The sequence below is a fragment of the Typopeltis vanoorti genome, chromosome 26 (assembly GCF_054136105.1).
Source record: "Typopeltis vanoorti isolate ZY-2024b chromosome 26, IOZ_Tvanoo_1.0, whole genome shotgun sequence".
Classification (NCBI taxonomy): Eukaryota; Metazoa; Arthropoda; class Arachnida; order Uropygi; family Thelyphonidae; genus Typopeltis; species Typopeltis vanoorti.
The window spans coordinates 29,110,214-29,132,298 of record NC_143574.1 but is presented as its reverse complement, the minus strand read 5'-3'; the positions used below and the strand labels follow the sequence as shown (position 1 = coordinate 29,132,298).

At 36.0% G+C, this 22,085-nt stretch overlaps 2 protein-coding genes across 2 annotated transcripts in view; one reads left to right on the top strand and one right to left on the bottom strand.

The window, feature by feature from the left end:
• Window positions 1-498: 498 nt before the first annotated feature.
• On the top strand, window positions 499-15,283 carry LOC150092448 (ventral anterior homeobox 2-like). Its single transcript, XM_090414866.1, has 3 exons — window positions 499-619; window positions 10,633-10,820; window positions 15,050-15,283. The coding sequence occupies exons 1-3, from the start codon at window positions 499-501 to the stop codon at window positions 15,281-15,283; spliced, it is 543 nt and encodes a 180-aa protein (XP_090270992.1).
• Window positions 15,284-17,463: 2,180 nt separating this feature from the next.
• LOC150092447 (uncharacterized) overlaps window positions 17,464-22,085 on the bottom strand; it is a 39,554-nt gene continuing 34,932 nt past the window's right edge. Inside the window, exons 14-16 of the mRNA XM_090415069.1 lie at window positions 21,028-21,088; window positions 20,404-20,573; window positions 17,464-20,299 (exon numbers count right to left, since the gene is read on the bottom strand). Coding sequence (XP_090271195.1) covers window positions 18,179-20,299; window positions 20,404-20,573; window positions 21,028-21,088 — 2,352 coding nt within the window. The 3' untranslated portion in view covers window positions 17,464-18,178. The remainder of the gene's footprint in view (window positions 20,300-20,403; window positions 20,574-21,027; window positions 21,089-22,085) is intronic.

Genomic DNA, 22,085 nt, shown 5'->3' with positions numbered 1-22,085 from the left:
CAGTGTGGGTCTTATTTCCATCGGTTTAACTTGAACCCATTATAATGATTTGAAAAAAAATCTAGTTTCTTAAAAGCAATATCGAGTCACCAGACGCAAATCCCTTTAATAATTCCCATCTTTCCCCTCTTCACTTGTCTATTCTTTTACGGGCATTATCATGGTTTAAACAGCAGCTGTGGGTTTGAATTCAAGCCAATCGCCAGGGTAGCAGCGGGGAGGGGAGTAAAAAAAAAAAGAAACTGGAGGAAGCTCCGCCCCTAGGTTCGTTTTTGAAAAGACGACAGGACTTCTATTTTTCTATCTTTTTTTTTTTTTTCTTCGCGCGTGCATCTGTCTTATTCGCTGAATTTGGAACCGACCATGCTGTGGAGACGCAAGCTCTTCACTCCCACCTCGGACGTCCCAACTTAAGAACAGTTGACTAGTAGCGTTATTACCTGACTGATTGTCATACACGTGTTGGCGTTTGTCGCGTTGACAGACGTATGGGAAAAGATGACTGAATACTCCCAAGAGGGTCAAGATGACGCCAGAGTTGTTGCCGATCAGGTTCTTTTGCACAAGGGAGTAAAGGGTAATGATGTGCCTGATTATTGCCAGTCCATTCGTATTACGGGTAGGTGATTTGTATACGTAAATACGTTTTATTAGCGACAATTTTAATGTGTTACTGAAAGGGGCATCCCTGTCGGATCCCTTGATTTATCTCTCTCGTATGTGATAGCTCATGATTTAATCTTATTTGTATTTGATTATTTTCATATATACTTATGATAGCTTTTAGGATATTATTTGGTATTTGTCTTTCTTTTAATATGTTAAATAATATGTTTCTTTTAACTTTGTCAAATGCTTTTTTCAAAGTCAATCAACAATCTTTAGTTATCTTCATCTCGTTATTTACAGTTTTCTTTTATTACGTAAACTAATTCCTTTTTAACTTGACACGGAGATATTTCTAAACGTAGTATTAGCTTTTCTACCAAGTGCGATATCATAATAATGGATTAAGCATGTGACAAGCCTATTTGTGAAAAACATTAACGTACAAAGTTCTGAACATAGTCAGAAAGCACGTGAATTATTTTTGAAACCAACTGGTGGTTGAAATTACACTTTGGATGTCTTGTCTAGCTTAAAAGCTATAAACAGATGGACATGAAGTATTATTTAGAGTAATCTACTTAGCTCTTCATTTAGCAGAACGGTAATGGATCTATCTCTTTTGTTTGTAAAAGCAGGAACAAGAGCAGCTTTTAAATTAATCTTAAGAAAAAGAATTTGGAATCAATAAAATTAAAACTGACACGTAATATTATAAGCATGGAGTGTGGAGTCTCAGTCATTGTTTATTGAGCGCGTTGTATAGTTTTTAGCGAAATGAAATTCTGGTACGCTGAGTTAATTTATTAGGCTTTTTCAGATGTCTTTCAGTATCATACCTTGATTTTTGTTTAGATTTTCTCAGGAAGGGAGTACAATCCCGGCTTCTTTGAAGTTTCTACATCGAACATCTTCTTCTATATAAGGCACGGAACTATTATCTCCATGGTGTGGTTAGAGATCGAGAGGTGATGGGCTAATCCTGAAGTGTCTGTTCTGTTGTTCTTTACGTCCCCTATATGTTCTTTTCTTCGAATTTCCAGGCTTCTTGATGTTTGGCCTATGTAATTTAATCCACAAGAACAATGGACGTTATATGTTGTATATGACTGAGACAACACGCTCCATGTTTATGATGTTACTCGTCAGTTTTACTTGTTATACTTGTCCTGAAGAAGCCAGACAGAATAGCTGGTTAAACTTGTTGACAATTTGTGTTTATTAATATCTGGGCAAACGAATAAAACCAAGAAAGATACTCAAGTTTTAATGTTAAGTAACCAAATATAAAAAAGTAATAATCCTGAGTGTTGTTATGCGACTGTAAAATGTACCATCGATAATATTCAAGATTTTGTTTTAAAAATTGAAAAGGATTAGTCGGATACAAAAGAAACCAAGCAAAGATGAGGGTACGACCTTGAAGGTATATTTGCCTTATTTAATATATTTCTAATGACGATTTTTCTTTCGTTCATGACAACCGCAAATATCAGATAAACCAAGTCGACTTTTGTTTGCTTCGCAAAATGAAAGAACGAAGAGAAATGTTTTTTTTCTGTTATTTAGAGAAATATCAGGTATGCGATGACAAAATGACATAGACCACCCCCTTGACAACCTTCCAACGGAGAATGGTTGAGGGGGAAAACGTGTTCTGTCGTTTATTATCACGAAGAACGACAACTTAATTAAGACTTTTATCTTTGCTGACTTGACTAAGATGGCTCAGGAGATACGTCTCCGAGTTGGACTTTGACAAGATAAGCAAAAAATGTCAGGGATCTCCATCAGTTGTGGTTGAGATCGAAACTGTCTGATAGTAAAAGTGTGCGTCGTACGCATAATGACATTAAGCCCTTAAAGGGGGACAAAGTAACCCAGAAGGGAAAAAAATGTCACTTGTTGAAGGAAAAGTCGAAATATTTTTTTCTTTAGTTTTTTACTTCTGCTAACGGAAATGGAATTTTCATGTTCTGGCATCTATGGGCTGATAACAGCTTGCCAACCAATGCAATGAGGACTGTCACATTAATACGACAAAGAGGGGCATCGTTATAACCTTATGCGAATAGAAACAGAATATGCCCTTGAGCACTGAAAATGTAAGCGATATATAAGGTTAAGGAAATATGTTTGATTGTTTGCTAAAAAAAATTAGAAGTTTAGGCTGTTAAAATATTGATAAGCACTTGAATAAAATCCCATGTCTTTTTTTTTCACCGCACTTCTAATTATTGTTTTTGTGATGTATTTTTTGATTAGATTTAAATCAAAATTAAGTGAGTTTTTTAACTGCATTTTGATCATTAATAATATTCATTTTTAAGTGAATTCGTAGTCCATTTTAAACATTAGAAACCTATTGAACCGTGTACGAAATAGGTCATATAGTCAAATAGTAATGCTACTGTCCATATCATTACTATTTGCAGCCTCTAAATTTGAAAGCCTACTTAGGGTTACAATTAAAAAGAAAAGTTCTGCGAGCCCAAGTTGAACTCTGTGAATGCTAATAATTGGAGCTCGTAGTATGAACAGATCTAGTGATAGATGGAAGAATTAAAACTAACAGTTTAGTTGAGAAATGCAATCAACGCTTGCATGCAACGAAAATATTCTTCTGAGTATAATCATGGAGTTTTAGGAGATTTAAAGATCTGGAGAAGCTGACACACTCCTCTTAAGGTTTGCTTTTTGTTCACATTATTCTACTTCTTTAGTTTTATTCCCATCAGATGCTTTAGCGATAACACTGTGGAAACTTGGAAGAGCTGTCATAAGGAGTTATCCTGAAATGATGTTTGTTTGTTTTTTTTTAAATGGGGGTAGGGGAGATCTAGACAGAGGTAGAGTGACACTACGACGTGAAGCGAGGATATTAAAATGTGACACCCACCCACACATATACGTGTGTGTGTGTGTGTGTGTGTGTGTGTGTGTGTGTGTGTGTGTGTGTGTGTGTGTGTGTGTGTGTGTGTGTGTGTGTGTGTGTGTGTGTGTAGTTAAATGAATTCACCTGTTCTAAGATCTTGTTATCTATTACTATCTTAGTTCCTAAATCTTCGAGCTTTCCAAAAGTTCAATTACGAGCATCAAACAAGCATTTGCTGCACTAGTATTTAATTCGATATAAGAAGGTTAGACCATTCATTTTAGAAATTGTGGACTTTACAACCCTGTTATAAATAATTCTTTTTAATTTCCCGACGTTTCGACCTTCATATGAAGGTCATCATCTGGAGTATACACAAATATACGAGGACAAGCTGAGTTACATTTCACACAGTATGCTAAAGAGACAATTATTTGATCAACGGTTATTCTACTGGCATGACCTCTACTGAAAAAAAAAAATATATATATATATAATATATTTTTATAAAGAATTGAATGACTATAACCGAGATTTAAGTAAAAAGGTTTTAATAAAAATATTTTACACAATATTTTATGTACACCAGGGTATTTGAGTTGATGATGAGTTTGACGATGTCAAACTGACTTACTCTTCTGGTAAACCCAAAATATCGATATATAGAAAGTCCACACATACCAACAGATATCTGCACAGTCAGTCCCATCACTTCCCTGCTCATAAGCTTGGAATAATTTCCACCTTGGGACATAGAGCCCGTTCTCTTCTAGATGACCCAAATGAACTTCTTACAGAAATAAACCATCTCAAAACTTCTTTCGAAGTTAATGGATATTCCAAGAGAATGATTGACAAATTCCTTCTTAATCCTCCTAGACATCACTCAGAAGAAACAAATAGATTCAAAGGCAATATATCTATTCCTTACATAAGTACTGTTTCACATAAATTAGCAAAAGTTCTAAAAAAATACAATATCAGAACCTTGTTCACTCCACTTCCAAAGATCCGTTCCTTAATTAGCCACCCAAAACCTTGCCACCATCAACTTAAATACCCTGGTCTATATAAAATATTATGTGATTGCAATATTCCTTATTTTGGGAAGACAGACAAATCTGTCGAATTGCGTATGGAAGAACACATGAGAGACATTACTTACAAGAGACAGCGAGCGAGTGCATTATCAAGTCATTTCCTTTTCTCGGCTAATCCTAATGATGAAAACCAAAGTCACAAAGTCTGCTGGGAAAAATCTACTAACATCTTCCGTTGCAATGATGAACTAGAGAGAAAAATCGTGGAATCTGGAGAAATCATCTTCAATCCTATTCATCTAAATAACAACTTGAGCTACAACCTCCCAGATAGTCATTCAGCTGTAATCATGTACTGGCGTTCACGAGATGCTACCAGCACGCACTTTCCCAACAATACAACAAACGAAAGAACAGCTTTAAATACAACCACAACGTTTTAATGTTAATTGTGTATAGAGACTCTCTATGATGTTCATAGTTTATTTAAGCTTCAGTGTTTTAGTGTTTTTTCTTTTTTCTTTCTTTTATAATGTCACCTGATGAAGGCTGTTACAAGCCGAAACTAGTCGTGTTTTTATATTAAAATCTTTTTACTTAAATCTCGGTTCTGGTCATTCAATTCTTTATAAAAATATGTATGTTAACCAAGTTAATGATCATTCTTTCATATTATATATATATATATATATATATATATATTATTAAAAAGTTTTAATGACTAATAACCGAGAGATAAAAAGATGACAAGATATATTTATAAAGATACTACTAGTTTACTAATTTCGTTGAATTGATCAACATCTTCAGGTATCACAATCAAAGAAATATATAAAAAATTACAGAGACTTAAAATTGTAATAACAGAACAAGTATAAAAAGACAGTAGCGTGTTTGATAAACAAATGCGAGTATGAGTTCCAAACAAACGTATACTACGCGCTGTAGCGAGTGCGCCAGTACTGAACAGAAGCAACGTGTGCGTCAGAGAGATTGTAACTCAGGCTGTTGTTGATATGAGAGGAATCTAGAGAAATTTCCCTAGATTCGACAATCTTTCTTTCGAGTTCATCGTAGCACACATGGATGTTAGAAGCTTGAGTCCAGTTTACAATGTGTTGGCGGCCTTCGTCTGAGTTAGCTGAAAAGAGAACGTGGCTAGAGAGAACGCTAGCTCTAGTTCTGTTATAGGAGATATCGCTACGGTGTTCATCCAAACGTAGAAGGATGGATTTAGCAGTCTGCCCATAGTATGGCTTTCCACAAGCACAAAATCTTGTATACTCCTGGAAAATGAGTAGGAAGATGTTTCTGTTTACGTTTGCTGAGTAATGAACGAAGTTTTGGAAGCGTAGTGAAACAAGTTTTGAAGTTAAATTTCTTGAGAATCTTGGCCAGTTTTGGTGAAAGAGAGCTGATGTAAGGCAAGGAGATGAAGACTCTTGGGGAAGAGGGATCTTCAGAAGTAGTTGAGTGCCTGGGGGAAAGAAATTTGTCAATTTTCTTTGGAGAGAAACCATTGTTAATAAACGTTTTTTTAAGAAAACGGAGTTCATTTTCAATTTCTGTTTCTTCTGTAAGTAATGATTTGGCTCGGTGAGCTAAGGTGGAAATAATACCACATTTTTGTGGGGGATAATGATGGGAGGAAGCATGAAGGTATCTGTCAGTATGAGTAGGCTTTCTAAAAATTGAGATTTTAATGCTCTCAGCACATCTGGTAAGTTTGAGGTCTAAAAAGGAAAGGCAATCATCTGATTCCAGTTCGAAGGTGAAAGAGATTTTTTCATGGCGCTTGTTAAGGTGTTCTGAAAATAAATAGAGGTTATCGACACCGTCTTCCCAGATGAGGAAAATATCATCAATATAGCGGTACCAGACTTTTGGTTTAAAGTGAAAGGAGTTAATAGCTTTTCCTTCAAATTCGTTGAGAAATATATCCGCGAGAATCGGAGAGAGTGGGTTGCCCATAACCAGACCTAAGTTTTGTGAGTAGATCTTATTATCATATTTGAAGTATCCTGACTTTATACAATGGGAGAGAAGAGCAAAGAGTTTTTTTGATAATTTGTTCTTGAGAAGATCGAGGACTTCTTGAGCAGGAACATTTGTAAAGAGAGAAACAATATCAAAACTGGCCATTAAATCTGTTTTTTTAAGTTTGATGTCCTTGATTTTAAAAACAAAATCTGCAGAGTTTTTAATATGTGAAGAGGAAATTCCAGAAAGATTTCTTAGAAAACTCGCGAGTTATTTGGAGAGGTTATAGGTAGGAGAGTGTATGCCCTCAACTATAGGTCTGAGTGGGCAGTTTGTTTTGTGAATCTTGGGGAGACCATACAGTCGAGGTATCAAGGGATGAAGTGGCCTAGGAGAAAGCCGAATGTTTCTTTGTAACTCTAAGGTGGTTTTTAATAAATTATTAGTTTTATTGTGTAGTTCCATCGTAGGGTCACTAGCAATTTCTGAGTAAGTATCACTATTTAAAAGTTCCAAGATTTTATTATGGTAATCAGACTTGTTTAAGATGACAGTTGCATTCCCTTTGTCTGCTGGAAGGATAACTATGTTACTATTATCTTTCAAGGACTTGATATCTGTTCTTATATACAGAATTATATTTTCTAATAAGTTTGATTTTATTTAAATTCTGTATTTTAGAAGCTTTAAGAGGGCTAATTTCTTTTAAATAGTTCCAAGCTGAACTGTCTAGAGAATGAGAAAAAACGTGATAGGTCTTCTTAGAAAAATAAGCAGCAAGACAACGTTTGGTATCACAAATGCGTTCCGATAAAAAATCTAGTTTTGTTCTCCTGTAAATTCTTTCAGCTCTAGCGGTTTTAATCGATATATCAACAACAGCCTGAGTTACAATCTCTCGGACGCACACGTTGCTTCTGTTCAGTACTGGCGCACTCGCGACAGCGCGTAGTATTCGTTTGTTTGGAACTCATACTCGCATTTGTTTATCAAACACGCTACTGTCTTTTTGTACTTGTTCTGTTATTACAATTTTAAGTCTCTGTAATTTTTTATGTACTTCTTTGATTGTGATACCTGAGGATGTTCATGTAACGAAACTAGTAAACTAGTAGTATCCTTTTTAAATATATCTTGTCATCTTTTTATCTCTCGGTTACTAGTCATTAAAACATTTTAATAATATTTCTCTCTGAGTAAAAATGAATTATGATAATATATATATATATATATATATATATTATATTTTCACTGGAGGTCACTGTCTCTCTTTAGCATACTGTGTGAAATGTAACTGGGGACTGGAAATCGGACTCCATAAGCGATAGGTCAAGGTTAACACCAGATTCTGTTAAGAATAATATTTTTTGAGTATTATTAAAGCATCATCAGATGATATTTTTCATAAACTAATTCAACACAGGCCATTTTTCATTTATTTGGATAATCTAAATACTTATAAACCTCCAAACTGCATACTATTAGGTAAAGCTAAGAACTCTTCTTGATAGATAAGCTGACTATGCGTACTGGTTTGAACTGGCCAGTACCGTTTAATTCATAGCCTATAATCGTATGTTTGAAGAACTGAAAAACTTTTGTGTTTTTGCTGGAAACAGTTACGCTAAATTATTAGAACATGGAAGATTTTTGTCCTTGAGTCCATCAATTGGCAGAATTTTAAGCATGTTCGATGGGCTTCGTTCTTATTTTCTTTCTCAAGAAAAGTGCCCTGTTATATTGTGAAAATTGTTTGAAGATCCCTGTTTGAAATTGTTGTCATTTGCAAGAGATCAAGTGTCTACGTTCCAAACATTAGCTTAATTGAAAAAGATGGTATTTCAGCTACAGAAGCAGCCACGAACATTGAAAATCTTGTAATAGACATCTTGTAAAAGAAACGCCTACACTTTCAACACTTTTATAATGTTGTAAAGTTTATTCTTTGTCTTCCAGGAAGTACATCACCTGTTATGATAATATTTTCTGTTACGAACAGTATATGGTCAAAGGAGAAATCTAGATTAAGCATTGAGACAATGAAGGCTATGTTAGTTGTAAGACAAAATTGTGTCATGGAGTGTGTGAGAAATTTTATGATAAGATGTTGAAAGACCGAAATTTGCTGCGAAAGATCACTTCATCGTAGAAATATTCATGACACGATCATAATGAATACAGTTCTCCCTCTATCACTACCTAAAGTTTTTGTGTAATAGCTCAATAGGTTCTGTCCACTAGCTAATAGGTTCCACCAGTTATTTGAGCACGTATACATTTCATTCCAGGGGGAAAGTGGACTAATTATACGAAAAGATTTGGGTTCAAATCTCCTATAATACTCACGAAGAACCTTTTAAGGACTTTTCAAGCGAACCCGATCTAGTCAGTCTCATAGAAGGGTATGGAAAGAGAGTATACGTTCCTGTTCAAAAAACAGACCAATCTGCTGAAAAACACACAAAACACAATGACCGTATAAAATAAAAATCAAGTGGTTCTGTTGTTGAGTGAGTATTCAGAGGCGTATTATTTTTAAGGAGTACACTTAAAAGGCAAGAGCTGTTAGGTGTGTGTAGAGGGGGAGTGTACACGCACGTATGTGTACAACAGCTGCAAAGAGAATACGCCTACCTTTTCGCAATACTTATTTTGACATTCTGTTCCATCTTCATGTAGCAATACAGGTTACACAAGTTCTTTGTTTTCTTTTTTTTTGGTCATAGTTTGTTAATACGATGCTTATATGGTGAACAAACATAATACGACAAATATATACTTTTTTTTGGAGGGGACATTTTTCTAGTTGAGTTGTTCACCTTTCGATGAGTGTGGTTTTCCAAGACATGCCCAGAATGCTAGCACCTTCCAATAGTATTGATTCGATTGTTTAACTTATTTGAGGTTCAATATCAACTTTAATCTGTGGGTTGTATATGAAATAGCCTTTCATTTAAGAAGCTTCCAACTAAACGCGTTTTAACCTTTTGTTTAGATCTTAAGATGAGATACACATGCAAAACAAGAACACAGTTTTCCCAGTTTCTTTTCTGAGCTATTATACTGTACAATACACAAATAAATAAAAATATTTCAATTCCACTATTTTTCCAGAGTCTGCTTAAAATTCTATACCCTTAGCCAACCAGGTCGGTGCCCTCTTACTGCCGGCAGTTTTGTTTGCGGAAGATATGCAGATCTATATCTGCATATCAATTTCTTTGTATGCATACTACTGTTGTATCGCTCTTTGTAAGCAGTTTTTCAATAATACACACGTTCTGTTAATGATAGCTCTGGTAGTCTTGGTACAACATAATGATAATGCTAGAGCTATCATTATTGCTATACCAGGGACATAGCTTTCTAATTTTTAGAAAAACAATTCTACAAAATCGAACCCATTTATACCATGATCCATATCGTACATATAATATATCGTACAGCATGATTTTTATTGCAAGTCCCAAAGAGAAAACGTTCCATGGAATTTAGAGTATAAAGTTACCCAATGCCATCAGGTCTTCTTTTCAACACCACCAGAAACATTAAATACAAATATAGATACAGATCTTTCCTTTCGTTTAAGGTATTAATATTATCGCATTGCAACTGATGGGAATCCTGTGTTTCTGTGGATTCGTTACAGACCTCTTTCTCTTCGGAAACTACACACAAACTGTCATTACAAACTAGTTTTGTATTATCACTGTCATCCGAGATATTTTTCCATTTAAAGAAGATATCACTGTACTATAATTGGTTAATCTGCTGTTCTGTTGTTGATACTGACTGTTGCTGGCAGTGTTACCAACCAGAAAAGACCCAATGTGGCTACGAGTCTCATAATTCCGATACCCTACGCTGCAAGATAACGCATGATAGGAAGCTCCAAACCTCCCCGTTCTACTGATTGAGCACAAAAAGCACCAGCAACAGTACCGCTAACGCTAAATAATATTAGCAAACTATGTCGACTATTAGGCTTTCAAACATCGTCATTATATTCTCATCAAAAAGAGACTAAAATGATTATATAAAAATGGTTATACTAACATGTTAAGTAACAGTAACACCGCAATTTATTTCTCTGGTCTGATCATTGATTCATTTTCCCACTCAATTTTGTAGATTCCACCGGCAAAGTAAGGAGGTTGCTTTTCCCTAAAGGACTGGATCTAGACCGACCGAAAAGGGCCCGAACTGCGTTTTCTGATTACCAGTTGAACTGCCTAGAAGAAGTATTCCGTCATAACCAGTATGTGGTAGGCAAAGAAAGAACTATGCTTGCAGATCGCCTAGGACTCTCTGAAACCCAGGTAGGGGAGATTATTGAATGTGTTAAAACAATGTAACTAGTAGATTAATTGGATTAATCTGGTATGTTTTATTAGTGAAATTTAGAGTTGTTATACGTCTCGTTTATACAGGTTATTCTGTATTTCATTGACTGCGCTCATTGCCTCAGCAAAGCCTCCATAGCTGTTAAAACGTATCGCGTCATCTCGATTTTGGTTTCAATCTGACTATCTTTAGTGGCCAAAACCAAACTGTCTACAGCACATCAGCCAAAACAGACTGCTGATTCATAAACCATCTAATAAATATCTCACTTCGCTTTTTATAATCACCATTAGATTAATAACTCCCTTTTCCATAGCATAAATATTTCACAGATATTATGATAATGTCAACAGCGGAAAGCTTACCTCAAAGTAATATCAGATTGTATTAACACTCACAGTATGAATACAATTTATCTCAGCTCTAAATGTAATCAGCTTCGATTGTTTTTAAATTTATTTGTTTAGTTTAGATGTAAAACGAAAACTGCCATTTGTTAGTGACTTTTACCAAATATTACACGATAAATGCTGCATATAGATGGTTATTCTTGATACTGAACACTAAAACATAAAACCCCGTTTATTCTTCCATTCTGGAGTACGAGGACTGTGGAAAAATAAAATTTCATCTCTTTTTTATTTTAATTTACTTACGGTGTGCATTCTTTCAGTATAATCTTCAACTATTTGGATAATCTCCCATGGGTAGTAAGCGAGAAAGAGATTTCGCCTGCAAAGCGATGAATGTTTTTGAATATCGCAAAGAACTGATGTTGCATTCCTTTGTGCCTGGGCAAAATGAGTTGCAGATAGGATTGTCACCTTTTGGTAAGTCTAAAGAGGGACACACTTATCGAATATGAAAGTCTTCCCTTTCCCTAAATGCATAAAATGAAAAAGCCAAAGTTGAATGTGTAATTCTAACCCTTTAAACACTTTTAATGGGGAGAAAATACTCAGGAGTCTACCTGTTTCCCTCTCACACAATAGTCCTTGCAAGTATCTGTAACATTTTATAAGGTCATTTTAGCACTTGTTTCTTGAGTCTGTTCATTTTAAGTTCGTAAGAGAGAACACCTATTCTACAAACCGTATGAGCTTACAGAGATTGGGAATGTTTTCTTTACCAATCTTCTGAATAATCTCCTTCCATTTCATACTAAAGGTCTCGCCTGCTGTGTCCACTTTAGTGGTATTTATTTTGCAACACAAATCCAGGCTGTCGGATTCTAGATTAAGTGCCTTCACAGTCTCTTTGAGATGTTTGAAAGACAATTCACTTTGGAGGTTTAAGTTCTTCAACAGACTAAAAAAATAGTTTTCTGTGAAGTCAAATGATTTCTCCAAATGGCTTAAAGCTTTCTCAGAGAACTTAAGAAAGTCTGACTTGCACTGATTGCTTTCTTTAGGGATCATGGCCTCTTCAGTGGCATTTCCGAAGAGTTTGTCCTCTTGTCTTTTAAGAAGTTTGTTTCGTAAAACACTGACTACTTCAAATGCCTCTGATGTACTCAAATCTTTTTTTTAGGAGTTTAATACATTCTTCAAAAATGGTTGAAACATTTGAAAAAAATAAAAAGTAGAGTATGGCTTGCTGCATGGCCTTGTCATCAAATATTTCCCTCAGAAAAACAGGACATTCTTCAATGCTTTTAAAGTAGCTCTCAATAGCATCCCAGTTAAATAAAAGTCTATCAGTTGCAGGTTTCAAGGAAAGCCATCCCATCTAGTACAAACATGCCTCAGAACCTCTTCCTATTCTAAATCAACAAACTCAAAATAACTCTGCAACTCTTCTCTCCTTTTGGCAGAACAAGAAACGTGGTTGTAAACTTTGAGAACAACTATTTCTATATCTATATTTAATGCATCACATGCTAGCTTACACGTGTTACGTATGATGTGGGCTAAACAATTGGCTTTTATTATTTTGTTATTTGTCTTAGATTATAATTGATACACTGAATGTTTCGTCCCCAAATTAACACTGCCATTGTCTACACTGTAGCTTGTGACATTGTCTAGCTCAGAGAATGCTCTTGAAGTCTACTTTTGATATTTAAAAAAACTGAATCTAAAGTCTCTTCTGGATCCTCATAAAAATCAAGAACCTTACATTCAATGCCCTTTTCAGCTGTGAAATATCTCACACAAAGGCCACAGTTTTCTGTTTCTTTTGTTACTTGCATCAGTAGCTACAAAAAAAGTAACCTCTTTTTAGATCTCTAGTAACTTCGGAGACTAATCCAGGGGTCATTACATTGTAGACAAGCATTTCAGCCTTTGTCCTGCCACATCGACCCTTTAAAGCAATTTCAGAGTCATTAAATATAACAGGACACATTTTATTGCACAATCCATACTTGAATATAATAAATTATGCTTCACTGTGTGGAAACCAAACCTAACTCTGCGGTTGTTACTGATTTTCTTTCCGTTTTGGATGATACAAAAAAACTCTAATTCCCTGTTTGCTATAAATGTTACAGACTTTAAAATTTTTCTATGTATACATTTTTGATGGCTAACTATTTGAAATCACTCACTCGAACGAAATAATTTAGTTACCGATTAAAAACATTTTACAAAGTTATTTTTAATGGCCTACTACACTACTTCCATGTACACTATGTATACTATGTTCCAAATTTTTACCGCCAAAATTTATGTCGTCTGCTATAGTATAATACGCCCATAGATACGAGAACATTCGGCACTTCTGCGCATGTCACAAAAAGGAGAATCCATTCCAATAATAGGGTAATCAATCCGTCTTCTTGGATGAGTTGTTTATTATTACACGTCGAAAAATTAACTTCTCTTTTATGATCATTGTAGTTTTTAAAGTGGTAACTATTTTGTTTGTATAACAGTTGGGAAATTTTATCTAAAAAGCACGTGATTTCGCGTGTTGATGACCAATTCTTACATCCTTCATTTCTTTCTCCCTTTCAATGATAACGTCCAAGAGTTAATTAAATCTCATTCTGAAGAACTGAATGATTCCGACCTGCTAAACTTCTTTTAAACATGAAAATTCAAGTCAAACTTGACGTAAAAAACAACCAACTCGTAACGTTCATTCGTTGACGTTGAGCAAGTCATATGAGTCATGTGGCCTATGTATCTAGATTCTAGAAGGTTATGGTAACATCACTGGCAGTGATTTCACTGCTGCCAGCATAACATACAATAATTATGGTGATAAATCCCATAAACCCATGAAGTAGACCATGAACGCGCTTATTTCATAATACGAGTAAAGATTATAAGTTAATCGAATCACAACTAGCATTACAATCTACGTCATCTGATCAGAATTTGACCAATGAGAACACCAAAACACACATTTGCATGGAACACATTATGGATACAGATTTACAAACGTCGCTAACGCCCACTAAGAATTTCTTTCGCATATTTTGTAAGTCTTTGGGATAATTTGGCGTCTCGCCATATAAGTTGTCCCGCTTAGGTGTAATTCGGGACGCTGAAAATTTGTATAATGAATATATATATTGTATTTCGTTTTTTAGTAGCCAGCCTTGGGAGTCTAAGATTTTTAGAGCACAAAACATTATCGTTACATGCACGTTATTATAACGATCAGTAGAATAGATTCAATGACCAAATTTTTGGACCTGGAAAAGGTTTTACCTTCAAAGAATGAATTCTTAATTTTTGGATCGGCGTTGCAGTGATTTCGGACCAGATTAAAATTTGTTATGAGAACTATATTATATCGCAAGTATAATTCATTCACTGCACACATTGGAATACAAACGTTAATCTACATGTAATAAATTATTTCTTCAATACTGTAATTACCTTTTTTGATATATACGCTAGAGGGCCTTTCCGCATAAGCGTCAAAATATCATGTTATTGAAAGTATTGTTATAAATCAGTATATATTCTCAAAAAGGCTTCGATCAAATGTAAAGAGAATCGTTTTGCAAGTAATGGAAGTGATAGTTGCCTTGCGATCGTGGATAAGATATAAGAATTTTGAATATTCTTTGCCAAACTATTTGGAGATTAAATATGTCATGACAAGTACTGTAGATTGTGGACTCCTCAAAATGGATACTATTTCGTATATGTAGTAACACTCTCATAACATGTCATGAAAATGTTATTAATTTTTCACTCCTGGCATAAATTTGAATCAGCAGATGACGTTTTTTCCCTTTCCATTTCAGGTCAAAGTGTGGTTCCAGAATCGCAGGTCAAAGTACAAAAGAGAAAAATCAAGAGAAGAAGAATTTAACAAATCGAACGCTGAAAGTATTGCGGCTTGTAACATCCTTCGATTGCTGCAAACTCATGGTCCCAATCCGACAGTCAATCACCATCCATTACCCTCTCCCGTTAGTAGTAACACTAATGGAATATCCATGTTTGTTAATATTAATTCAAGCATCGAAAATTCCTGATATTCATTCATTTGCAAATCAAAGACAAGTTTTCAACCTGTGACTTGGACAACAAAGACTGTAAGCTGACCCATGGTAATGGGAATTTAGGGCATACGACAGCACATTGTCCAATCAGAATTCTTCCATTAAGAGCTGCTTTACTGTATGTGTATGAACAGATGGATCAATAAATGCAGCTGTTCTAATAGGCATTTGCATACTGTTCTGTAAGAACAGAGTAACATCTATTTAGAATAATGAAATAACTACTTATATGTGTTGTTGGAAAATGCCTCGATAATACGCTGTATGAAACAATATACTTGTATAACCTTCATTTGATTTGTTATAACTTAAATGGATATTCTTCTAGACGAGTGATCGCCAATTTTTTTTTTATGTGAGCTTCGTTGAGTATGGAGATGTTGACAAATAAAAAAATCACCACTTTTTATGTAAGCTTCATGAGTACAACAATACATGTATATGAAATAAAATTAAAAACGAATTAATATTTCTTGTATTTGATTTAGTTAGTGGTAAGTTCCTTCTCAAGATACTTAACCCTTATTGAGTAGCATGATTTCCGCTGTTGACAGAAAAGAGAGAACAGTAGCTATTTTTGTTTAATTTCTGAGAAATCACAGAAGAGTTTATCCTAATTGTAATAATAAAGTAATTCAACATTTTACAGTTCAATTCCAAACTTGCAGAACAATTTTTCCTTTCTCTTCATTGATTCATTCTGCTGTACACCCTGCCCAAAAAGAAACCGAACTTTTCGAAAATAGAAGAAACTAGTGGTGCCACCTGTTGTATCTTTTTTGTTATCGAAAGCGGCAACCTTCGTTAGTGTTGTGTCAACTGTCTATGACATTTGTTTCTTGAGAAGCCGAGTTATAGTGCCAAGAGTGACAGAGTGTTTTGACGAACGGTCGGAAAATGAGTTTCAAACAGAGAGCTGCGATTGACTTTTGTGTTAAACTTGGTAAACGTTTTACCGAAACGCATCAAATGCTTCAAGAAGCATACGGTGATGAATGGTTATCTCGTACTCAAGTTTACGAGTGGTTTAAGCGATTTCAAAGTGGTCGTGAGACGCTTGAAGACGACGAAAAGCAGGACAGTTTTATAACTGGACTGAGCGAAGTTAACATCCAAAAAGTGCCTGCTTTCAGATCAAGGAAAACCCGAAATCGTCCCTGAGATTGATTGAAGATGAATTGGGGATTCCACAATCAACTGTGCATAACATTTTCACCGAGAGTTTAGGCCTTCGTAAATTTAATTCGCGATTTGTTCCCCACAAGTTGACCCGACGACCAAAAAATGTATCGAATTGAACACCGCAAGGACCTCATTAAAACCGCTCATAAGGACTCAAACTTCCTGGAAATGATCGTTACTGGTGACGAAACGTGGTATTTTGAGTATGAGTCCGAAACAAAGCGCCAGAGTGCTGAGTGGAGACCACCAGAAGAGGGGCATCCGAAAAAAAGTCTTGGAGAAGTCAAAAGTAAAGATAAAGACAATGCCGATTTGTTTCTACGATTAAAAGGGCATTATCCACAAAGAATTCGCTCCGCCTGGACAAACGGTCAATGGTGAGTTTTATCTCGAAGTTTTGAAGCGATTGATAGAGAGAGAGAGAATTCGTCGCGTACGGCATGAATATCGTGACGACCGACCGTTCGTCAAAACACATTGTCACTCTTGGCAGTATAACTCAGCTTCTAATTAAACAAATGTCATAGGCCGCTGAAACAACACTAATGAAGGTTGCCACTTTCTACAACAAAACGATACAGCAGGTGGCGTCACTAGTTTCTTCTATTTTCGAAAAGTTCGGTTTCTTTTTGGACAGAAGGTGCATTTTGGAATAGTTTTCCCCTCTTGTGCACTTCCTAAAGAGTGTAATGTGCAATTATTCAAATCAAATCCAATGCTAACAAGGTTTATTTTTTCTCCTCAACCTTCTGTTCCTCCACGGTTCTACTAATGTGCTATAACTCAAAAGGTTGAACATCTTGTGTACTAATATTTTGTATCTAGAAAAAGGGTTCTAGATACAAATGAGCTGTCATCCTCCGAATGCATTCGGGGGGATGACAGCTCATTGTTGGGGGGGAAGGGGAAGTTTTTTAGTTGCACTGTATAGTTTAGGGTGTTCTTAATTTTTGATTAACCACAATACCAGATTATTTTTCAGTTATTTTAATAAATAAATATCAATTGATCTCACATCATATAAAAAAGAATCTCGTGACACATGTCCGGTGGGGGTAAAAATAATTGCAAACTGTCACTCAGAATAAACTTCGAATCTGAACAGTACATCAACGATGAAGTAAAAGACCAACATTTAAAAAGCAGTAATAATGGGCTTAACAAGGTGGAATTCTATCACCACATCAATAATTAATTCCTATTATCACATACAATGGATATTTACAGATCAATGCAGATGTTTTTACAAATACAATAGGGGTTTGATCCAATATCATAATATCGAGCTATGAAAATAGCTCATGAAGTATAAAATCGATTCTTCATTGCACCTTCCAGTTATGTTTTAAAACTCTACCACTGAAATTGAGACCATTGGAATAAAAGAAACTTTTTTTTCACTCTTTGACGTGATTTCTTCAGTATTCCAGAACTGTATTCTTTGTGCTGTACAAGAAAATAATCAAAATATTACTATGCAGATGAGTTTGTTTTCGATTATAGCAAAGATATAAAAATAGAATCGAAATCCATGTGCAATTCTTTGAACTGTTCTGTACATCAGAGCTTGGCTCGCTTTTCACCATTTTTTACACTATTTTTTTTGCAAGTAAACTTCGCAATTCTCTGTGAGTATTAAAACAAATGTTTTTTTGTGTCATTAAAGAAATAATGTAGTGTCCGACACTAAATAATGGTTTCTCTTTCCCGTTTTCTATATTGCCGATTGAAGTCAGGACTTGACCTTGGAACTGCAATCTGTGAGGCTTCATCTGCAGTAATCAACGATAAAATATGCTTGAGAATGGAATAGTCTGTTGTGTTGTCAGTAGGAGGCGCTCTTCCCGGTATGTGTGGTAGCAACAAGTCTTCTGTAGTTGGGACAGACTCTTGTTCTGACAAATCAGATGGAGATTCTTGTGCATTTTTGGTATCTGCATTTTCCATTAAGGGTGAGTGGGGATATGCAACTGGCTCGTGAGAATTCAAAGTTTCTTGATTCACTGAAGGAATTTCAACCTTCTCTACGTCACTGCTTATTTGTTCTTCTTCTTCTTCGTCCGATTCTTCATCACCTTCTTCCTCAATTCCTTCTTCTTCGTCGTCCTCTTCTAGTTCGCCTTCCTGTTCTGCTTCTTGATCTTTCCTTGGTGTATGTTCCTTCTCTCCTGCCCACTCAAATTTTGAAAAATGAAGCTTTTCTTCTGGGACTTGAAGTTCGATTTCTGTAGGCTGCTCATTAGAGCTGGCAATCCTGACGGGAATATCATCTTCGAGAGCCACCTGATGACGTTGAAAGTGGGGTATCAAATATGGTCGAGCGGGAAGTAAAGGCAGGGGTTGTGGTTGGCCCCGAAATAATGGAGGCCTTAGTCGAGTACCGAATGGAACATTACTAGGTACTCCCTGGTTAATGTCACTTTCAATTCTTGTTGGAAGAGGTCTCTTTGGAATGAAACGACTTGGACCATGGACTGGACGAGGTATCAGATAAACTTCTCTATTTCCACCTTGAGGAATAGGAATGAAATTAGGTCGGACACGTCTTGATGGTAGAGATGGTCTCTTTTGATCACTTAAACCTCCTGGATAAGGAATGGTGTCCAAGTATCCCTGGGGTTTGTGTCGTGGAGGCAGAGGGATCATTTTTTCTCGTTCCCCCTGATATCCCATGAAGTTACCCATTGTATAATGAGGTTGCTTTTCCTGTGATTCATCTGGAGCTTGGACTGCCACATAGAGCTGTTGGGATGCGTGAGCTTGCAGGTCACCTTCTGAAGGTCTAGATGGTGGTGGTGGAGGATAGTTCACAGGAACGTGACGAGGTGGAAGCTGAACATAAACAAAGGATTCTTCACCAGGACGTGGCCGCTGGTTATTAGGAAGAGGGTAGGTAGGAACAGGCCGAGATCCTAGATGTACTACTGGTGCATTGGGATTAGACTGCATGGGAAGCAAAGACGGAGAAATGCTGTTACCAAACTGCGATGGGCGTTGAATAACTTGGGTTGCTGAGATGGTTGGAATTTTACCATTTCCTGTTTGATGATTGGCATGAATTGGGTTGCCAGTTTGCCTATAGCTCGATACGTTGAATCCACTAAAGTCTGGTTTTCCTGGTTTGAAAGAACCATGAAATGGAACAGAATCATTTGCTCCAAATGGAAAAGGCTTTAATGGACCAGGAGGAGGTATTGTGGGATCAGGAATCCTTACAGCCTCATTGTTCAGGTGGGAAAATAAGGGAACAAATCCACTTTCGTACTGAATTTCTGCATTTTCTCCAGAAGAACTTGACTGGTGAGTTATTGGGAATCTTGGAGGAACACCTAAAGGAATGGGAAGCTGTCCTCGATCAGCATCCATTTGCAGAGACTGTTCTTTAATAAAATGAGATGGATAATTTGGATAGCTAGGGTTACGGTTTGGATCAACAATCACTCGTTGAAACATTTGGATTGGACCATTTGCATCCATAGGGGCATCGGGAGACATCTCAGCATCGGCCATATAATCGAAAGGGATTTCTTGCTGTGCCTCTTGATGGATCGGCTTTGGAAGTCTTCCAGAATTAGCAATCCGCTCTTCAAGATCATCGGCATTTATTTCATCGTTCAAAGGCAGCTGAGACTGACGGTCGTATAGTTCCTCTTCAGTTTGACTCTCATTAGCGGTTGATTCTTCTTTTTCTCTTTCGGCTTCGTCAACTCTGGATGAGTTGTACTCTATTAAGTAAGGATCAGGAGAAGTCTCTTCACAGGTGTCTACTACGTAGATCCTTCCTCCCATGTCCAACTCAAAGAAACTCTGGAAAAGAAGAAGAAAGTCGCTAGAGAAAGTTCGTCTCCAATAAAAAGAAGCAACCTACCGTGGAACACAGCAGCATAACAAATTAATACGCTACAGCTCACCTGATAATAAAGGAGATCAGGAGTGTCGTGATTGGGATGAAATTCCAATTGAGCTGCTTCTCCTGATTCACAACTGAGTTCGAGGGAGTACTGGTTGCCTAAGAGATTGGAAGATGTATCCGGAGGTTCGTCATGGTTACCTGTGAAGCTCCACCTACAAAGTCTTCCAGCTAGAAATGAGTTCAGTACGTAGATTAACAATGGCAATAATCACATTAATAAAAAAAGTATAAATTATTTTTTAATTATGCTTTTATTTGCTTTAAATCTTTTTCTAAGGCTAAGGATTTTTTTTAGTTTTTCATTAGATAGTGTAAGCCATCCAAAACAGTAAGGTGGGCTCCTTGAACGATACTGTTAGGAAATTTTGAGCAGTGAAATTCAGGATTTTCCATTTGATTAATTACCTGAATGATCTAAGTCTTATTATGGCTTTTTCCAGTCCCCCCCCCCAAAAAAAAGATATAAACGTTTTAAAATTCCTTCTCACTTTTGTCAAAAAAAAAAATTGAACATCGCTTCCATAATACATTTACTACTGCTTCTGCAAAATAAACTAAATCAAAATATGGCTCACTTCTACAAGCACGCACCAGCGAATCTCCGATAACTTTATACACTTACCTGCTGTTGGCACTGCTAATCCGTTCTGGTCTTTGGCTGTTCCACCAAATATTCTTTCTTGCTAAAAATAATAATAATAATGAGTGTGGGTTTAATAGGCCGTATCTATTGTCTCAGAAAATGATACATATGAAAGCGAGCAACCAAATAAACAGTAAGAGACAAATGAAAGATATAATTTTTTAAAAATCCATAAGAAATTTAAATAAATAAATGGTAAAGCGAACACCATTTTTAACTTTTAATATAATTAGAATAATACATAAATAAGTGCTAATATAAGTAAGTGATACATATAATAAACAACTTATCCCACAAGACGGATTTGATCACCCCTATTATCGGAATGGATTCTCCTTCTTCTGACATGCGCAGAAGTGTCTTGTACCTGTGGGCGACAGTACTTGAGTACATCACAATGGTTCTTGAACCTTCTTTAGCCGAAATTACAGATATCATTCTCCGAAGACTTTCCACAAAATTTTCATAATTAAACCATCAAGAATTTTCCCAATCATTTTGCTAGAGTCGAAGCGTGATTTGGCACATTATCACGTGCATGCTCCAAATTTCCACTATGCACTCACAGCATAGACGACATACAATTTAGAATCGCAACAATTTGAATTTAGATCTAATGTTTGGTGATTATTTTCAAGGTACTCCTATAGGGGGTCCTACTTCTGAACTGGAGGTATCTTTACATCTAGAATCTGACAAACTCAATCTTTAGAACAAATCGAATTTCTTTGTCCGAGCTCTAAAATATAATAAGCTCGACTATAGATGGCAAAACTATCTGCAAGATTTTTTTTCTAAGTTGGTACATCTGTCATAATCATCCATGTGAAATTGCAGGTCATTCTATCAAGTAGTTTGTTTTATACAGCTGTCTGAAGCAAAGTGTTGTCTGTATCCCTTGAAATGGATAAAATTGAGTATCGTTTGGTTATACAATTCATTGTAAAAGAAGGTTTAACGCCAAAAGAAACTCGTTTGAAGTTCATAAACGTTTATGGGCACTCTTCACCTTCGTTTTCGACAATTAAGAAATGGAC